Source organism: Macaca nemestrina, chromosome 15, assembly GCF_043159975.1.
Source record: "Macaca nemestrina isolate mMacNem1 chromosome 15, mMacNem.hap1, whole genome shotgun sequence".
Lineage (NCBI taxonomy): Eukaryota > Metazoa > Chordata > Mammalia > Primates > Cercopithecidae > Macaca > Macaca nemestrina.
In genome coordinates, this window is record NC_092139.1 from 113,795,009 (window position 1) to 113,812,908 (window position 17,900).

At 55.6% G+C, this 17,900-nt stretch overlaps 1 protein-coding gene across 9 annotated transcripts in view; it reads left to right on the forward strand.

The window, feature by feature from the left end:
* Nucleotides 1-17,900, forward strand: part of LOC105489811 (uncharacterized) — a 72,206-nt gene that overhangs the window by 39,917 nt on the left and 14,389 nt on the right. The window contains exon 1 of one of the 9 annotated variants that reach the window (XR_011614212.1): nucleotides 3,671-9,668. The exons of 7 other annotated variants lie outside the window; for them this stretch is intronic. Coding sequence is in view for 1 of the 2 variants with exons in the window: in XM_071080752.1 (XP_070936853.1) it covers nucleotides 4,115-4,174 (60 nt within the window). In the remaining variant the exon portion in view is untranslated. Of the gene's footprint in view, nucleotides 1-3,670; nucleotides 9,669-17,900 lie in introns of those variants that run through there. One more of the 9 variants, XM_071080752.1, reaches the window with a different exon arrangement.

The following is a 17,900-nucleotide window of genomic DNA, read 5'->3' on the forward strand; positions in this document are numbered from 1 at the left end:
AAGTCTCCTGACCCGTGGTTCTTGAACAATTTCAGTGGGCATGTCTGGCTTTCTTTGTTGAGTGGAGGCTAAGCTTGCACGAGTTAATTTTGTTTTCTTCCATGATTTCTTTTTAAAAGCCGCAGGGCTTCACTTGCGAGTGCTAGAACGATGGCCAGGTTTGGGATCGTGAGCCGGATGGGGCCTCCCTCGGCCAGACCCAGTTGGCCTTAGCCGGCTGGGTCACAAAATGGAAGTGTGAGGAAAAATAGAGCCCAGAAGAGGAAGGGTCTGTCCCCAAAGGGCTAAGGGAGAGGCCATCGAGAGGGCGATTTGGGCCAATATTTGTGGTTTACCAGTGTCTACTCCTCCCCAAATTCCATTGTCAGATGAACCTGGGAGTGGCCCGTAGGTTGTGGGAGAGTCCAGCCTGACTTGGGGAAGCCACGCACAAGCAAACACCCTTCTGGGCTAGAAAGGGTGTTTTTGTAACTCTGACAAATGTGGCCCAGAGTTAGGGCTCCGTGAATATTTTCTGAATTGATAGAATGAAGAGGCCTACACACGAGCCATCCCTCGGCCCCTTCTCCGAGGTGCGGGAGGAGCTGCCCCGGGGAAGCCAGGCCAGAGCCCAGGCTCGCCTTAGCAGATTTGGGAGGAGTGGGTCGTGCTGGGGCTGTAGTGAAGCATTCCTGTGGTGCCAGGGGAGCGCTGGGAAGGCTGAGGTGGCCCATCGGCCGGGGACACCCAGCGCATTAGGGGGACCTGTCTGGACAGCCCAGCGAGGCCTTGAAGGAGGACAGATGAGGGAGTGGCCCCGATCAGGTGGGGGACCAGGGTCACCCAAGCAGTGTTCTTGGCCAAGTATAATATTTGGCTTCAGAAATGAGGGGTTTTTTTTTTTTGGTCAATCGGCTGTCACATGTTTTATTTTGCTTTCAATGCCAGAGCTTCTCAGTTTGGCCCCTGTAGCCCTTTACGTCAGCCCACTCAGAAAAGAGCTCTCCTTCCGGGTGTCCAGGAGCCTCTGATGCTATAGGCAGAATTGGTATAATGGAAATCATGAAAAAGAATGAAATCTTGTGACAATGGGCAAAAAAAAAAAAAAAAAAAAAAACCAGGTGTCTAGTCACTTTTTTTGTGCATGGTGGGAGGCAGTTTGAAAGTAAAACGAAAATTGGGGATGGGAAGCTTCTTGGTGGGGTCTGGACTGGGGAGTCTCATCTTTCTGACCACCCAGGAGCCTGTGTGGAGAGAGTGGCTGGGCCCACTGTCCAGCCAGCGCCGAGAGGATTTCTGAGTAGAGATGTGACCGCAGGGTCACCGATTAGTGTCGTAAAATAAGACCGGTGGTTGTGGTTACTAAATGTGTGCATGAGATCTACGTGGTAAAAAGGCCAAACAATTTTTTTTTTAAGCAGTGATAGAATTTTCCCTCCAGATTTAAAAAGAATCATCCCCGATGCTTTTGGTTTTCTAAAAGCAGGGCATTTTTTTTTTTTTTTTTTTTTTGTGCCTGTGGAACGCCCTTTCCTTAATTCTGGCATTTCAGATGGCAGGAAGAGCATTTAGCTGAAATATTTACCTGCTGATTTGGGGCTCTTAAATTTAGAATCCCCTTTCATGTGTTTAAGAGAGATATTTACATTCAAATCAGCCTTTTATAATTACATTTTAAATTATAATAAAATGATGGTGCCGGCGCTCCAGTTTTCCATGTATTTTAACTGTAAGAGAAGCTGTCGTGAATTGAATGGGGGCTGCCCATCACCCAGAGCCCCCCCCACCCACCGTGTGGGTTCTGGCCTGCAGGGCACACGTGTGTCCTGAGCATGGTGGCTGCATGGGTGTTACCTGTGGGGCCCTCCCTCCACTGCCAGGAGAAGGGCCTGACGGGGATTCTGGCCCCACACAGTGCGATGGTTGCCCGACTTCACCACCTGCAGCTCCATCTGAGAAGGTCCTGATACGGGCTGGGGTCCAGGCCCACTGCCTTCGTGTCCTGAGCCCCACAGTGGCCTGCAGGCCTGCTTTGGAAGCCATTATCTCCTGGGCGGCCAGCCGGGCACAGCAGTGGACGTTTCTGGTCGAAGCGGTTCCGCGGGTAGGGGGACGGTCATCTCCTCCTGCAACTGTAACCCAGGCCCTGCCTCCCCTGCCATGCTCCTGTGGGTCCCACTGTTGCCATCTCGTCCTCAGTGGCTTCCCGATGTTGCTTGCTGGCAGAACAGGCCCCGCACCGTGGAGCATGGGGGACCCTTCCCCTCCCAGGGCCAGACTCTTGGCAGCCAGGCCAAGCCGCTGCTGGAATGGAATTCCCGGCGTTCCTGTTGGGGCGCATGGCATCAGAGTCCTACCTGCTTTGTCTCTGGCATCAGCTGGCGAGCCAGTCACGTGGCCGTGTGCGTGAGACCAGAGCCCAGGACTGAGGGCTCCTCCCGGGCAGCTTCCTCCTCGCTCACTCACCCCCACCCCCTTTTTTTTGGCTTTCAGCAGGACCAGCTCTGAGCAGGCGTAAAACAGTGTGAAAACAGAATCCAGGCAGCAGGGAGCTCCTGTCCACTGCGGCAGGCTCTCACAGTCCACTCGGGCTCTCGCGGTCCACCTAGACCACCCTTTACCTCGAGTCCTTATGGACAGAAAGGCCCTGATGTGTCCCGTACACCCAGGAGTCAGGCCCAGAACAAGGCAATGGTCACTCCATGCCATTCCCTCTGGTGCAGAGCTGGCCCTGCCTGCCCCTAGACGGCCATGGGGTGGGTGGCACCGCTTCCTGGGGAACCCCTTCCCACACTTCCAGCCTTATTGCTCACTCACACAAGGACACCCCAGTGGTCACTGCTGCAGCTCCCGGTCACATAGAGGGTGAGAAGGGAGAGCTGGACAAACAGGTGACCCAGCAGACCCAGCCTGATGCCCACAGGAGAGAGCAATGGGGTCTGATATTTTGTCTCCAAATGAAAGAGCCACAGTGAAACCCCAGGCCTGCCAACCCCAGTTGCAGGGCCAGAGAACGGGGATGTTTCCCTGAGGTAGTGGCAAGGTTTGATTTTGGTGAAAGGCAAGGATTTGTGAGGGTCTGAGAGGGGAGGGTGATGGGCCTGGACTCCACCCCGATGCCCTGTCCATCGCAGCTGCCTGGCCACTCTCGGACCCCTTGGCGTCGAGTGCTGACTGGGTGCGTGCATGGGGCTTGGGGCTCTGTGCATGTTAATTCTGCCACTCCAGCAGCCCTGAGTGGGAGGAGCCATTACCCCCTTTCTATAGATGGGGAAACTGAGGCAGGCTTGCTCATGGTGAAGTGGCCAGTCGGACACAGGGCCAGATTCAAACCTGCAGCCTGGGTCCCCGGCTACAACAGCGCCAGCCTCCGCAGGCGTTAGAAGGGGGCTTACTGCCAGGGCCCCGGCCAGGGCAGCTTTCAGGGTGGGGTCTCTGGCCTCACCCTGGAGAAACGGGCAGGGCGCTGGCTGCCTCCTGCTGAGCCTGGCGTGGGAACAATGTGGCCTCTATCCCTGGAGTGAGCCAGGCTGCCCGGACGCCCAGCCCCTCAGAGCAGCCCGGTCAGGCAGGCGCCCACAGCATGGCGCCCAGGCCACGCTGCCCGTCCACAGGGTGCGGGCGCCTTGGCCAGGCCCAGGCGGCCGCTCCCCATGTCCTCCCTGGCTGGCCACTGAGTGGCCAGACGCCGGCTTCCTCCTCCCTCTCCCGCCCGGCCAGCCTCCTCCTTTTTGGTGGTGGGTTTGGGGGCCTGGCCCACCCGCCACTGCCACGTCTGCCATCCTCCCGCACCCACGAGCATCTTTCAAAAATTCCCGGTGGGCGGGGCCGAGCTGCAGCGGCCGCCTCTGCCCCCCCTCCCCGGGCAGCCAGTGCCAGATGAGAGCAGGAGACAAAAGTAGCATTTTCCTCGTACTCCGGGGCTGGCAGCAGGGCCTTCCCCCAGCACCACATGGCTCCTGGCAGCCCTGCCCCCTGTGCCGGGGTGGCCGAGGCCCAGCCGGGCCCACTGGACCGAGGGACGGTGACAGCCAGAGACCGGGGGCCCACAGGCCCGCGGCCGGGGCTGGCACCGGGCAGCCGGCTGGCCGGGAGGACCTGCCCTCCTCCCCCGCCCGGGTGACCGGCCGGGCCCATGGACGTCATTTTCACTTCCTGGCTTTGGAGAAGGCGCCTCCATCCTCCGGCACCTCGGGTAAGTCACCTTCTTTCCTTCTGTCGTGAAGACGAGCCGAGGGTGCTGCCATCTTGTGCCCCGGTGCCTGTTACGTGTCCTCCCTCTAATTGGTTCTCCAAACTCGGAATTCTATTTCAGAGCCCTCCATCTTCCGTGCAGGAAGCCCTGCCAAAAACTGCAGGGAAAATGCAGAAGCCAAGCCCATTTACTTTCAAGATCCAAAGCTACAGGCTTTAGAAATCACAATAAAAATGAATGTTTATTATTTCACAGTAGCTATGTCTTCCATTATAATGGGAACAAATGCTTTGGGAGTATTAATAGCCATGGCCTACTCCTGCCTGCCTGGTTGTGGCAGTTTGTGTGTGGGGTCTCATTGTGATTATTATTATTATTGTCTTAATTTTTGGTGGCACCAGGAGTGGCAAAGGGAAAACCACCAGGACCGTCCACGGCTCCTCCCAGCAAACTCATCGGCAGGCAGGGCCAGGCCAGCACCCGGGAGGGAGGACTTTGCATCTAGAAACAGAGGCCCTTTTATTTTGTCCGGCATCTTTAATGCTACCATGTCCACAGTTTAGGGATCTAGTTCTTTCTCCCTTTCGTTTTATTTTTTGGAAAAAAAAAAAAAGAAAGAAAGCTCCTTTTGGCTCTCAGCTCAGCGTGGGGAAAAATATTTTAGGTTGTTTTGGGCTTTGTTTTTGAGCACTTATTTCAACTTGGGGGTTCCGCCTGAAAGTGCTGTGCCTGTCTTGTCACCGCCCTGCCCACAGACTGCATGTGGGGTGCGCTTGGGCACTGTCCACTACACGGCCCCTTGGGGATGTCCTGAGTGGCCTCATGGGCTGCCCGTGTCCTGGATCCCACCCCAGTTCCTCACCTGCAGAGCTGTTGAGGGGAGACACCCAGGTCGTCCAGGGCCTGAAACGTGGCCGGCAGGGCTGGAAGTCCCTCAAAGGCCTTTGAGTCCCCCCGCCTTGCCACTGCTGTCCCGGAGTTGGGTTCAGTGGCTGCCTGGGTGTCCCTTTTGGTCCCTGGCCCTCCAGAAGTGCTGACCCTTTTGATTCAGAGGTGGGCTTTGCAGAGCGCAGCCCATGCCCACCTCCACGCTCTGGCAGGCTGACAAAAGCGTCCTGGGATGTGGCCTGGTTTCCCACCCTTGAGGGGAGCCAGGGTCTTGATTTATAGAAAATGGAAGAATCAGACCCGGAAAGTTCTAAACAGCACTGAGAGGAAAACTCCCATGGAAATCCATCTTTGTTTTCCCAGTTCGGAGGCGCGTGGGCCCTGCGTGCGCGGGCCTCGGTCTGAGCGGCCGGCCTCGGCAGACAGCACCAAATCTGTAAACGGAGCTCAGCTCACGCGAGGACTCTCGGCGGCTGCTTTTGTTCGTAGATGAGCCAGCAGTCGATACTGGAGGGTCTGGGGCTGCAGAAACAGGCATATATAGCAGAGATAATTAAAACATTTCATGATTGTGACAGCCACATTCTGCTGCTGCAAGCTGGAGGATTCATGCCACCCAAATATTTAGCAAGCATCAAATAAAACACTGGTGGCAAAATAAAAGTAATAGAAAAAAAAAAAAAACAGCGCGTAATATATTTCAAAGGCAAGAGTCAAGGAGATAGGGAATGGGCCGGGGGGAAAGTGGGGAGAGTTCAGCATTTTAAAAGAATTTCCGTGTTTAACAGCTGGACACTCATTTTTTTTTTTTTTTGGTATAATTAATGTAGGCAAATAGACCCTTAATCCTAAATCCTGGAATGAAAGATGGTCAAATTTCCTGATCATTAATTTATCATTTTTGTTTTTTGTTTTTTTGGACAGGGTAGGGGGCAAGTAGCAGAAAAATCAATTAATTCACATAAGGAAACATTTTCGTTCTAAATTAATATTGCCACTGCAGTTACATTTATCTAGTATTTTTAACATGTATGGATAACACGCTTTCCTGTGTATACCTTGGATACCTGGGACCATTGTATGTGATCAACTATCATCTTAGTTTTTTAGCTTGGCTAACACTTGACCCCTCCCTGCCACCTCAAAATCAGTAAAATGCTGTGGATTCTGCTTTTTAAAAAATCAGGCTAAAATCTCAGCATTCTCCATGGCTCCCAGTGCTTCTCGGCAGTTTTTTTTTTTTTTTTTTTTTTGAAGAAAGTACCACGCAAAGCACTTTTCACATCATCGCTTCTATATAAATTCCACTATAGACTGAAATTATACATTCTCGCAGCACAGATGGGCTGGTCTGTCATTACGGCTGCTGGGTACTTGTTGGAACACACAGCATATTTCAATTGTGGAGTCGACAATTTCGAAGAACTGGGGTCAAAATAAACAAGTTGCATTTGTGTATAGAAACAGACTTATTCAATGATCTTCTCATCCCCTGGAAAGTTCGGCAGAGGAACAATCATCACCTTCATTAAACTTTAATTTAATTTTTGGTCTTCATCTTTTAAGACCCCACGTGCCCTGTGTGAAAGACCCATCAATGTTTTAACTAATTACCCATTTTTCTCTTGTGCTGCAACGTCAGCAGCGGGACACAAGATTTAAATTCAAACTCCTGGGTGTGGCTTTTAATATCTTTTGGCTGCAATTTTAACATCTTAATAATTTTATTATCTTTCTAATCTCTATAGGGAAGGTGTTAAATTTCTAACTGTTCTGTGTTGAGTTGCATATTATTTTGAGACCTTTATGAAAAATCAGATGATGAATATTTAGGATGGTCTAAAGACACATTTAAATCCAAACACCATCCACAAAAAATCCAGCAGGTAAAATACGTAAAGTAGCCATAAACTTAAAAAAAAAAAAAATTATCTCACCTAGATAGCGAAGTGCAGAATTTATTGGTTTGTATCAACCTCCTTGAGGGCAGAGCAGTTTTTACAGCCACAGTAATTTGCAAATGATGATAACTGTTTATTTTGCAAATATGCTCATATTATGATGTAATCAGTGGAGGCTTCTTTCTTTTCCCATATGTGTAACTGTTTGCCTCTGTGTTTCTAAATTCTGAATTCAGGCTCTGCAGTTTCTCACCGGCTGAGACCACGTTCCCACGTTCCTGCCTCAGTGGCAGTGGCCGGGAGGAGGGAAGGGCGCACCCCCCTGTATTCCCTCCTGTGAGCTCCAGCCGCCACATCCATTTGTTCACAGAAGTACTTTGTTGTGGCTTATTTATTTGAAGGGATGGACCTGTTGGCGGAGATGTTAGCAAATAATAGGAAAAGTAAAAGTTGATGAAATTCGCCAGAGCTGCTTGGGAGCCAGCTCTGCTGTCTGGTAGTTTTAACGACGTCATCCCTTCCAATTCTGGTCTTTTAGCCTATTGACTCCCGCCCTCGTAGCAAGAGGAATATGGCCCTGGTCTGGGCGCTCTAAAAGATAAGGCAAAGTGAAACAGCCGCAGCTTTTGGGTCTCAGAGCCTCTTAGCAGCGGTGAGCGTGGCCATGGTGGTAATAGTAGCAATAGCACTCTCTGCTGCTCTTCACAGGCGCCCGCTGGGTGCGGTGGCTCCTGCATTCAGAAAAGCACCAACTCTGGGACCCAAGGTCTGGGTTCAGATTGAGTCGTCTTTGTTTCTGGGCCATGTTGATCGGGGGCAAGTCATTTCACCTCTCCAGCTTCATTTCCTTATCTGTAAAATGGAGGCAGTAAATGTCAACTTTCTGAACATATGGAAAGCTGGGTTCATGGTGAGCACCCCATAAATGCTATTGCTTCCTTGCCTGATTTCTGAGGCTCAGACTGTGCCTGCAAGGGGGCATTTTTATCACCTCCATTCCACCAGGGGAGGCCGCGAACCTCGGAGAGGCTAAGTGGGTTCCCCGAGGTTCAACCAGCTGATAAGGGTTTGGCCAGGACTTGAACCCAGCCCTGCCATCCTCCAAAGCCCATGTGCTGCCATAGCATTCACTGACGGGTGTTGCTGTACCTGTGTGTGTGGGGCCCCGGGTGTGGACAGCATGCCTGTACACACAGGTGTGTGTGTGTAATGTTTGCACATGTGCACAGGTGTCCTCTTGTTTCTCCATTGCGTGAGGTTCCTGGTAGGTCGGCAGTTTCCAAAGAGGTGAACTGGTGTTTGGAGGTGCATTTGTTTGAGTGGGCCGCACAGTCCTCAGACCGCCCCTGGGGATGACTGGGCCTTGGGCTCTCCACTGCCCCAGGGATGCCTGTGTGAAGAAGGGTGTTTCTCCCCAGCCCAGGGCTAGCCAAAGCCGGCAGTGGGTGGACTGGGTATCCAGGCGTGGGCTTCTCGTAGGTGCTCAGCACTGCTGAGGGAGGCCCTGGCTGAGTGGCCTGCATGCTGGGCCTTGGCCAGACGCGCTGCTGCCTCCTTATGTGGACAGGCGGTTCTGGGCGCCGGCCATTTGCAGACTGGGAGGAGTGGATGTGAGGCCTGCAGGCCCTGGAGAGGAAATGGCGGCGTGGGCAGGCCCAGAACAGGACCGGGAAGGCGGGCCGAGGGAGGGAGCGGCCTGGAAGGCCTCTGTCAGCCGGTCAGCGTGCTAGCGGCCTTTCTCCAAGAAGCGGCCAGCTGGCCAGGCCTTCCCGGGCAGGTCTGTGTGTCTGCCCACATGCACACACGTGTAGCTGCGTGCCAGGGCACAGGGAGGTTTAGCAGCCTTATTTCCTAATAGGGAACATAGCAGGGCCTGGGGTTTGATGAGGCGGTGTAAACGCCCAGCACACCTTCAGACAAAAGAGACCGTGATAAAAACGATTCTTACTACAAGGCCCCGGCTTCTGTCTTTAAAATGGGGCTTCCAGCCTCTGCCTCAGTAGACGGCTGGAGGTACCACATGAGACCCTGGTCTGGGGAGCCCCTGGTCTGTGGAGACACTGGTTCGTTGGTGTTTCCCTTGCCGTGGCCTATAAGACGGGACAGGAGGCCCGGGCTCTGCAGTGGGCTCGTCTCAGCCCATTTCAAACCCTACCCACCGGCTTCCCAAGACCTTAACAGGATGGTATTACCCGGCACTCGCCCAGATGCCAGGGTGGTGCCGGGTGAGTGGCAGTTTCAGGTGGTCCTGGAGAAGGGTCCCGGCATCAGCTGATATGAGTCTCTGGGTTCCGGAGCTTCAAGGCAGGCTGGATTCAGGGTGTGGGCTGGGCCAGCCGTTCCGGCAAAACCCCAGAAGGAATCCACAGGAGGCGGGGACCGGGAAGGCAGCTGGGTTGCGCCAGTGCCTGTAAGGGAACCTCTGGCCCCATTTCCTGGGAGCCTGACCCCGCCCTAGGATTCCTGGAGTGGGTGTGCCCACGCTTCCGGCCCAGACGTGGGTGGAGGGATCCCACCCTGCCAGGCCTCCCGCCTGCGCGGCTTCTTTCAACTCGACGGGAGGAGGACTCCTCCTGGGCCTGGTGCTTCGAGGTCCAGACAGCAGACGCTGGCGCCTGTGACCCCACAGCGAACGCCCTTCAGAGTCCGCGTGGCCGCATTTGGAAGCCTGGGCGGCGTGGAGACGGTGCCCTCAGCTCGAGATAGTAAGTTGCTCAATGCCTGCACCTGTGGAGACGCTCAGCACCTGGTGGGTGGGCCGCAGGGGGCTCGGGCCTCCATATTGGGTCTCCAGCATCAGGGGTGAGGTCTGTCCTGTGACGGACTCAAATGACTCAAACCCACTGGGCTCGGCCCGCGGTATCCGCGCTATGGAAGCAGCTTGCAAATGGGCTCTCCTGGGGCCAAGCAATGTGGCAGGCCACGCCGGCCCGCGGCGGCCACAGCCTCGGCCAGGTGCTGTGGAGGAAAAGATGAGGCCGCTGTGGCCGGGACGACGGGTGCCAGCAGGGCAGGAGCAGTGGGGAACTCTGGGTGGTAGAAATCCCCTGCCTTGGTCCAGGGGAGAAAGCTGGGGGCCACATTCGGCACCCCCAGGTCAGTGTTGGAGCTTGTTGGATGTTAGACTCAGCCCCCACAGGGCAAGGGGTATTGAGCTTTGTTGAGCACCTACTAAGTGCCAGACCCCAGGCCAGGTGCTTTCCGTCCATTTTTTATAAACATCCATTTTTAAATTTAATCTGCCAATTCTATTTCACTGCCACATCCATTTGGAGCCAGCATGTAGCAGTGCTGTTCTCAGGCCAGAATACGGAGTAAACAGGACAGACAGGGTCCCTGTCTGGGTGGAAGTTCCAGTCTCGTGACGTGTGGGTGCTAACGGTTTTCTATATGAGGAGGCCAAGGTTCAGGGAGCCTGAGGGATCTCCCCAGAGTCACGGGGCCAGCAGGTACCAGAGCCTTCTCCCTAACCCAGGTCCTCCCCACAACTGTGCCTGCACAGAACCACACAGGATCCCTGTTTATCTTCAGATCTTCAGCCTCTCTTGGATGCTAGTCTTGTCCGGTTCTCTCCAGATACCCAGCACTAGGAAGGACCATTCCGTCGGCTTGGAGTTCTTCTGCCCCAGGGAAAGCCGGAATTGTCCTGGGGGCATGGGTCACTCTGGCTCTGAGGCCCTGAGACCATTATGGCTGGGTGGCCATTGCGCTAGCATTCAGAGCGTGATGGTTTGGGCTGTACGGGGCTCCAGGGCACCCTGCCACTCGGGCTCTGTGCCCAGGCTGGTGTGCTGGCGGGTGCGAGACTGCACGCAGTGTGGCAGCAGGCGGTGGGAAGGAGGGAGCTGCGGTCGTCCTTGTTCTTGGTGTTCCTACGGCCCAGAGGTGGGAATCATATGAGACTGTACACCCAGACGCCATGTGCCAGACCAGGATGGGCTCACAAGACACCAGCCCTGCATGGGCAGATGGGGACCACGTCAGGTCAGGGGGCACAAGAACCTTCTGGAGACCCCACCCCATCTGTCAGCATGGTTCACACTCCTGGATGACCAGTCATCTCTGAGCGCTGTGGCACTCGTGGCCCTGAGTCCACGGCTCTTCTCATGTTTCAGAGCAGTTCTGAGCTCACTTCATTCTGCAGAGCACTGGCTCAGAGAGGTTATGGAACCCGTCATGTGCCAGACCCCAGGATGGCCACGGGAAGAGGCCCGAGAATGCCATTGAGTGATGGGATCCAGCAGACCTGGTGGAGCACTGGGACCTTGGCCAGAGGGGCTGGAGCCCTAGACCCACATTCTAAGCCCTGCACTGCCTGCGCCTGGCCCACAGGCATGGCGGCCTCACTGAGAGGCAGGCTGCGTGTCCTCAGCAAACACAGGCACCAAACGGAGACCAGTCAGAGGCCAGTACCAGGTGGGGCTGAGAAGTTAGCTTGGAGCATCCTAGGAAGCCAGGAAGCCTTCCAGAGGTGGCAGCTCTGCAGCCCCCGGCTCCTTCCCAAAGCTGACCTCCAAGTGCAGCTGCAGGGCCCCTGCGTCCAGCCCTTGGGCCTGCCACATCCCAGGGCCCCACTGCCAGGCACCGCCCCGTGCCGGCCCTGTACAGGCCACATCTGCTGCAGCAGCCATGCCAGAGCTCCGCCTCCCGGGCTCCGTCCCCATGGAAACCACGGTGTGGGGGGGCGGGCTCCTGCTGCATTTGGCCCGCTGACTGGTTTCCATTAGAGCCGGCCTGCTTTCCTTGAGCTCTGCCCCTGCAGTTCAAGGCTTCCCCTGGGGGTTTCTTCCCACATTTACTGAGCACCAGCCGTTCCGTGCCAGGGAACCCAGCGGTCTGGGCCCTGCCCACCCTGGCCGACACCCACCAGCAGTGCCTGATGCCCAGCACCGTGGCTGCTCCCCTGTCCTTTCTTATTGAAGGCCAGCTGCGGCTGGGCCCTGGTGTTGTGGACTCAGCCCTGGATCTGAGTCAGGGCACTGGGCTCTCATCCTGGCTGGGCAGTAGAATCACTGGTGGGCCCTTGAATAAGCCCCTTCCTCTCTCTGAGCCTCAGTTTACCAACCTGTAAAATGAGAGCCTCTGTCTATGTCTTGAGTTCCTTGCAGTGCCGAGAAAGAAAGACAAAGAGAAAATGAAGCCACAGTACGCTGGTGTGCCGGGATCTCAGAACTGGGATTTTTGTTTGCTTTCAAAGAGGGTTTTATTTGAGGGAAGGAGTCATGGAATTTGACCAGAGGTGATTGTTTGAGGGGCCAAGAGCTAGCCAGAGCCCACGGACACGCAGCATGGAAGGCGCAGCCAGAAGCCCGGGCAGCGGTACCCACTAGCCCGCCTTGGCATCTGCTTAGCACCCAGTGACCTGTCTGTGAACACAGTGAGTGGAGGCAGGAAGCGTGCCTGCGCCGGAATCCAGAGGGCTCTGGAAAACTCCCCAAGAGGTTTCCGGAGGTCAGAAATGTGGGCAGAAAATGAGATCCAGCTTTTAAAAACCTGGCCGACTCATCCCCAGGGAGCCTAGGGAAGCCTGGGAAGGTGCCTCCACCACCACATGGCTGAGTTGCAAGAAGAGCTCGCCGGGCCGGACCTGGGGGTGCCGGGCTGTTAGGGTCAGCAGCAAGGTGGCCCCAGCCCAGACTACGTCCCGGTGGTGTCTTCCTCCCCCGGCTCCTGGGAGTTGGGAGGCTCCAGCGGGGAGGTGATGATGGCGCTGGGGCCTTTTGCCTGGCCTGCCAGTGGCCAGCTTGGCTCTCCCCACGGGACCTCGCAGCTCCTGCTGCCTGGGGTGGTGGTGCGTGTTGGCCTCCCCTGGGCCCTGTGGGTGCTGGCGCTGGCCTGGGAACACGTTTCCAGCTCACAGACGAACAAAGCCTGGGAGGCGGGGGACCTTCTTAGCAGCAGGGAGTGAATGGCCCAGTGGGGTGAGCAACTTGCTTAGCCTCCCCCCAGCCTCAGTATCCTCATCTGTAAAATGGGGCTAGTAACCCTGACCTCCTGGTTAGGGTGAGAGTTCGACGAGACGAGAAGCGGGATCAGAGCTGGATAAATGGCAGGAGACAGCATCGGAACTGTGCCCACCCGGCATCCTTGTCATGAGCAAGAGCGACCACATGTCCCAGAGAGCCCAGCTCCATGATGGGAGAACAGGGCCAGGCTGACGGTGGTCAGGCCCACCTGGAGTGGCTGCTGGCAGGCTCCAGGGTGACAGCCACCGTGCCCTGGTGGCTCAGGTAGCCTGAAAGTTGTCGTTTCTTCTTCCTCCATCTCAGCCAAGAGGCTGAGTCAATTCCCCACTCAGCTTCTGCCCCTGCCTCCTGCCCAAGGCCACCCGGCTTTGCTGACTGGTCCCAGTGATAGGGGACATTGTCACTGTGGCTCAAAGGGCAGGCTTGGTGGCATTTTCAGTTTTCTGTCCTGGGAAGGAATGAAACCTTGGTTCGAGTGACCGCATCTGGGTGGCCACAGCCTTTGCATCCCCTGCCTTTGCGTACCCCACCCCACCCTCCCGATAAAAGTAGGCCGAGGACATCAGCACAGAGCGGCTGCCGCGGTCCTGGCCAGGGCTTGATTTAGACATTCGGGGAGGCTGGGATAATGTAGGAAATGAAGGAAATTTCCCCAGGGAAAAGGGAAGAGAAGACAGAGGAGCTTAAGTGCCCACATGATTATTAAGCGTGGTTGGTGATTTACGGCCGGGCAGGCGGCTCCTGGCGGCTCCCTGCCCCCTCCCTCCCAGTGCCCTGTACCCTGGAGAGTGGCCATGGGGAAGATGGAGGCCACCAGGTGGGCCCAGCACCAGAGCTCCGCCTTAATCTCCTGGTTCTAGGCTCTTGGCAGTCCCTGGGCAGGTGGCACAGCACAGGGGACACAGCTCCTCCATGTGCTGGGCACTGACATCTGTCATCACGGCCACCTCACAGAACCCTGAAGGATCACCGGCCCTCTCTTACAGGCTAGGAAGCCCAGGTGTGAGAGGTCAAGCCTCGTGTGGCCCTCTAAACGGTGGAGCCTGAGCCAGTCTGGCCACCGGCCCAAACCCTAGGCCTTTCTACCACGGCCACGTTCAGCGGCCTTGGGTGGGAAGGGCTGGAGAGACCCTTGTCCCTCCTTAGAACAAGGGATGCAGGTGGAGTGGCAGTGGTGGTGGTCGCAAAGCAGGCCTCTGCCCATCCTGCCCTGTCTCCTGCCTTTCAGGGTGCCTGTCCTTCTCCTGGCGGAATTCCAGTCTCCTCTTCAGGGGACTCTTGAGACCCTCAACAGCCAGCCCTGACCCCCTCCATGGCCCCATCCTTGACCTCTCTAAACTATGGCCTAGTGTCACCTCCTCCTGGAAGCCCTCCCTGCTCTCCACTCACCCATTGCCCTGCTGTGGGCCCTGGGACCTAGTCATTGCCTGTCTGGGGACAGGGAAGTGTTCCTCTGGGAAACATTTTATGAGTGAATGAATCAGAAGAGAAAGCCATGACCTGCCTACCTGTGCTCAGTGCCACATCAGAAGCCACCAAGGTGTGGCATTGCCCCGGCAAGTTTATTTTTCCACGTCCACTAAGTAAGTTCCCCTTCAGGACTGATCCGAGAGGTTGTGAAGCCACACGTCATCAAAAACAGCATCTTTGCACTCAGTAGGCAGGCTGGTACAGCCTGTGGTGGGGGACCATTCCGCCGGCTGTGGGGTAAGGACGGCTGTGTGCGTCAGGCTACAGGGAAGCCGAGGTTACTGCTTGGGGGTTTCACTGGGGAACATTAACAAACAGAGGTGGCCCAGAAGGGTCATGGAGCCTTTTCTTCCTAGACTGCTGGGTATGGAAGGCAGGGACCCATTGACCCGTCAGGTGTCACTGGTGGGTGGTGATGCATTCTGTTAATTTAGGTCAGAGAATTTAGGTTCAGTTTACAGATTTCCTGCACAGTCCCTCGTCTGCATCATTGCTCACGAACATCCTCTTCCTCCAGGAAGCCCTCACACGCTGCTGGGCCCTCTCTCCTGGCCGCTTTTGGCAGCTGGGTCCTTGGCCAATCTGGTCCCTCCGGAAGGAACCGTCGCAGTCACCATGGCCTTGTCTTTCCACGTTCCACCTTCTCAGGTGCAATGAACAAGGATGTAGATGCCACACACCCTCCTGGGGCCTGGCATCTTTGCCCAGAGGATCAGAGGCAGCTCGGGGAAGGCCTTTCAAGTGTGTCTTGGGGAGCTCACGGCTGGCCAGCGAGCAGGGCCTGGGTCCCACTCAGCTGTGGGATCTTGGACCAGCCCCTCCCCGGCTCTGAACCCCAGCTTCCCGCAATCTCTCTGATCCCCACTTCTGACAGATGATGGATCTCTAGAGGGTTCTGAGGGTCCAGGTGTGGAATGGCTGCCTCAGGCATGGAAACATTCCTGGGCTTCAACCCAGGATCCCACTTGGAGGACAGAAGAGAGATTTATTGCAGAGATGTTCATGCCTCTTTAAATGTGGAAAGCTCGACACACCAGCTGTGCTCCTGGGGTTGGGCGTTTGAACTGAGGGGTTGTGATAACATGACCTGCTGGACTCTCGTGTGGCCTTTCACAATGAGAGAAGCTTCTGTGGGCGGGTGGAGGCAGCCCACGTCCACACGCACACGGGAGCCCCTGCGAGCCAGGGTGCCGAGTGCCGGGCCTGGCATGGGGTTGTCAGTGTTTGCTGCAGCGTTCTCTCTCTCAGTTTTCCAGAACTTTGTTGAATGAGCACCCATTCCTTTTGCAATGTGCAAAAAATGTTTAAGTTACAAAACTTATCATCTGGCCAGAGTGACACTAACCTGGCTAAATTATCGCAACATGTTCTCCCCCAAAAGAGAGACATTTGCAAATGCTCAGGAGGTCATGGGGCGGCAGCACCCATCTGCCAGGCACATTTTCTTTCCTCCATTTAAAAGGAGCAGAGCCGACTGAAGGGGAAGGAAGGGGTGTTCTGAAGATTTGGGCGCACAGGGGTGCTGCAAGGCCGCCTTCCCCCACATCTGGCATGGTTGATGAGAGCAACTTTGCTGCTGCTTCTGGGGCAGAATCCGTCCTTGTATAGCCTTGGGCGCGTGGTTAGAATGCTGCGAGTGTGATGTCTGGAAATAATACCTGTAAAGAAAGCAGGACTCAGTTCTCTCATCTAGAACCAGTGGCCTGTCGTTTTGCCATTACAGATACTAGCAGTGTTTGTGACAAACCCTCGTCAAACAGAAGCTCCTGGTGGGTGTGTGAATGGCCACGTGTCTGGCCGTGGCTTGCTTTTCCAGAACCAACTTGGTGGTTAGCAGTCGTTGCCAGCTGCCTCGTGTGAGCACCCACTGTGTGCCAGGCAAGCCGCTGGGAATTTCACGTCTGTTCATTTTCTCTTTCCTGTGGCATCAGATCACAGAGTAGGTGTAAATAGTTGCCTTTAGGATACAAAGCTGGGGCTCAGAGAGGAGAGGCCGGCTTCTTGAAGACTGAAGAGCCTAGAAGATTCTGTGCAACCTGTGTGTGGCCCGAGAGCCCGTGCTTCTCCCAGGGGTGACAGCTCCACCACTAGATGCCGTGTCCTTGGAGATTTGAACTCCCCCTGTGCCCTGACCCCACTAGCTGCCGTGGTAGCTGTCAGACGTCCCGACTGGAGCCATTTTGGCCCAAGAGAAGTGGCTGAGATGAGGATACAGCCCTGGTTTGTGCAAACTCAGGGACACTAGGGGACATGACTGCCTGCAACTTTGCCATGTGTTTTTGACCTCTGCCGACCGCTGGGTGTTTTTTTGTTTTTGGTTTTGTTTGTTTGTTTGTTTGTTTGTTTTTGAGACGGAGTCTCGCTCTGTCGCCCAAGCTGGAGTGCAGTGGCGCGATCCTGGCTCACTGCAAGCTCCGCCTCCTGGGTTCACACCATTCTCCTGCCCCAGCCTCCCGAGTAGCTGGGACTACAGGCGCCCGCCACTGCGCCCGGCTCATTTTTTGTATTTTTAGTAGAGGCGGGGTTTCACCGTGGTCTCGATCTCCTGACCTTGTGATCCGCCCGCCTCAGCCTCCCAAAGTGCTGGGATTACAGGCGTGAGCCACCGCGCCCGGCCTGTTTTGTTTTGTTTTGTTTTTGAGTCAGTCTCACTCTGTCGCCCAGGCTGGAATGTGGTGGCGTGATCTTGGCTCACTGTTACGGCTGCCTCCCAGGTTCAAGCAATTCTCCTGCCTCAGCGTCCTGAGTAGTTGGGATTACAGACATGCACCACCACGCCCGGCTAATTTTTATATTTTTAGTAGAGATGGGGTTTCGCTGTGTTGGCCATGCTGGTCTCGAACTCCCGACCTCAGGTGATACGCCCACCTTGGCCTCCCAAAGTGCTGAGATTATAGGCGTGAATCACTGTGCCTGGCCTGCTTGGGGTTCTTTGGAGGCCTTGGGCATCTGACAGCGTTAGGGCCGGATTTCAATCCTTTCCACAGCATCTTCACACATCAATTGAGGGGCGCTTGGTGTAACTGACCTGTGCATGGAGGTTGTTTCTCCTACATGTGACCTTGGAGAGGAACCAAGTTCAGTGCTGAAGATAAGATGAGACTGAGTCCCTGGCTAGTCCTGGCCCCCGGACCTAGGCCCTGCAGCTTGGCCAACGTCGGGGTTCCTGCAGGGTGCTCAGAGCCTCCTGGGCTGCCTCCAGAAGTGTCTGCTCAGGTCCTGCTGGCCACATTTATTGCCACATCTCCCAGCCAGCCCCTGCAACCTCCTCCCAGGCCCCTCCTACCACAGGCCCAGACTACAGCTGGCAGTCAGTTGTACGAAAAGAGGCGGGGGAGGAATTTCTCCAGGCACTGAAGCCTGGAGTGACGTCTCCCATGTACTCAAAGCCCCCTGGGGGATTAGCAGCGGGTGCTGCCGTCCACTGAGTCCCACCATGCCCAGGCAAGGAACATCGTCTCTGACGTATGTGTAAATCCAAGAAGGTGGGTGTCATTGTCC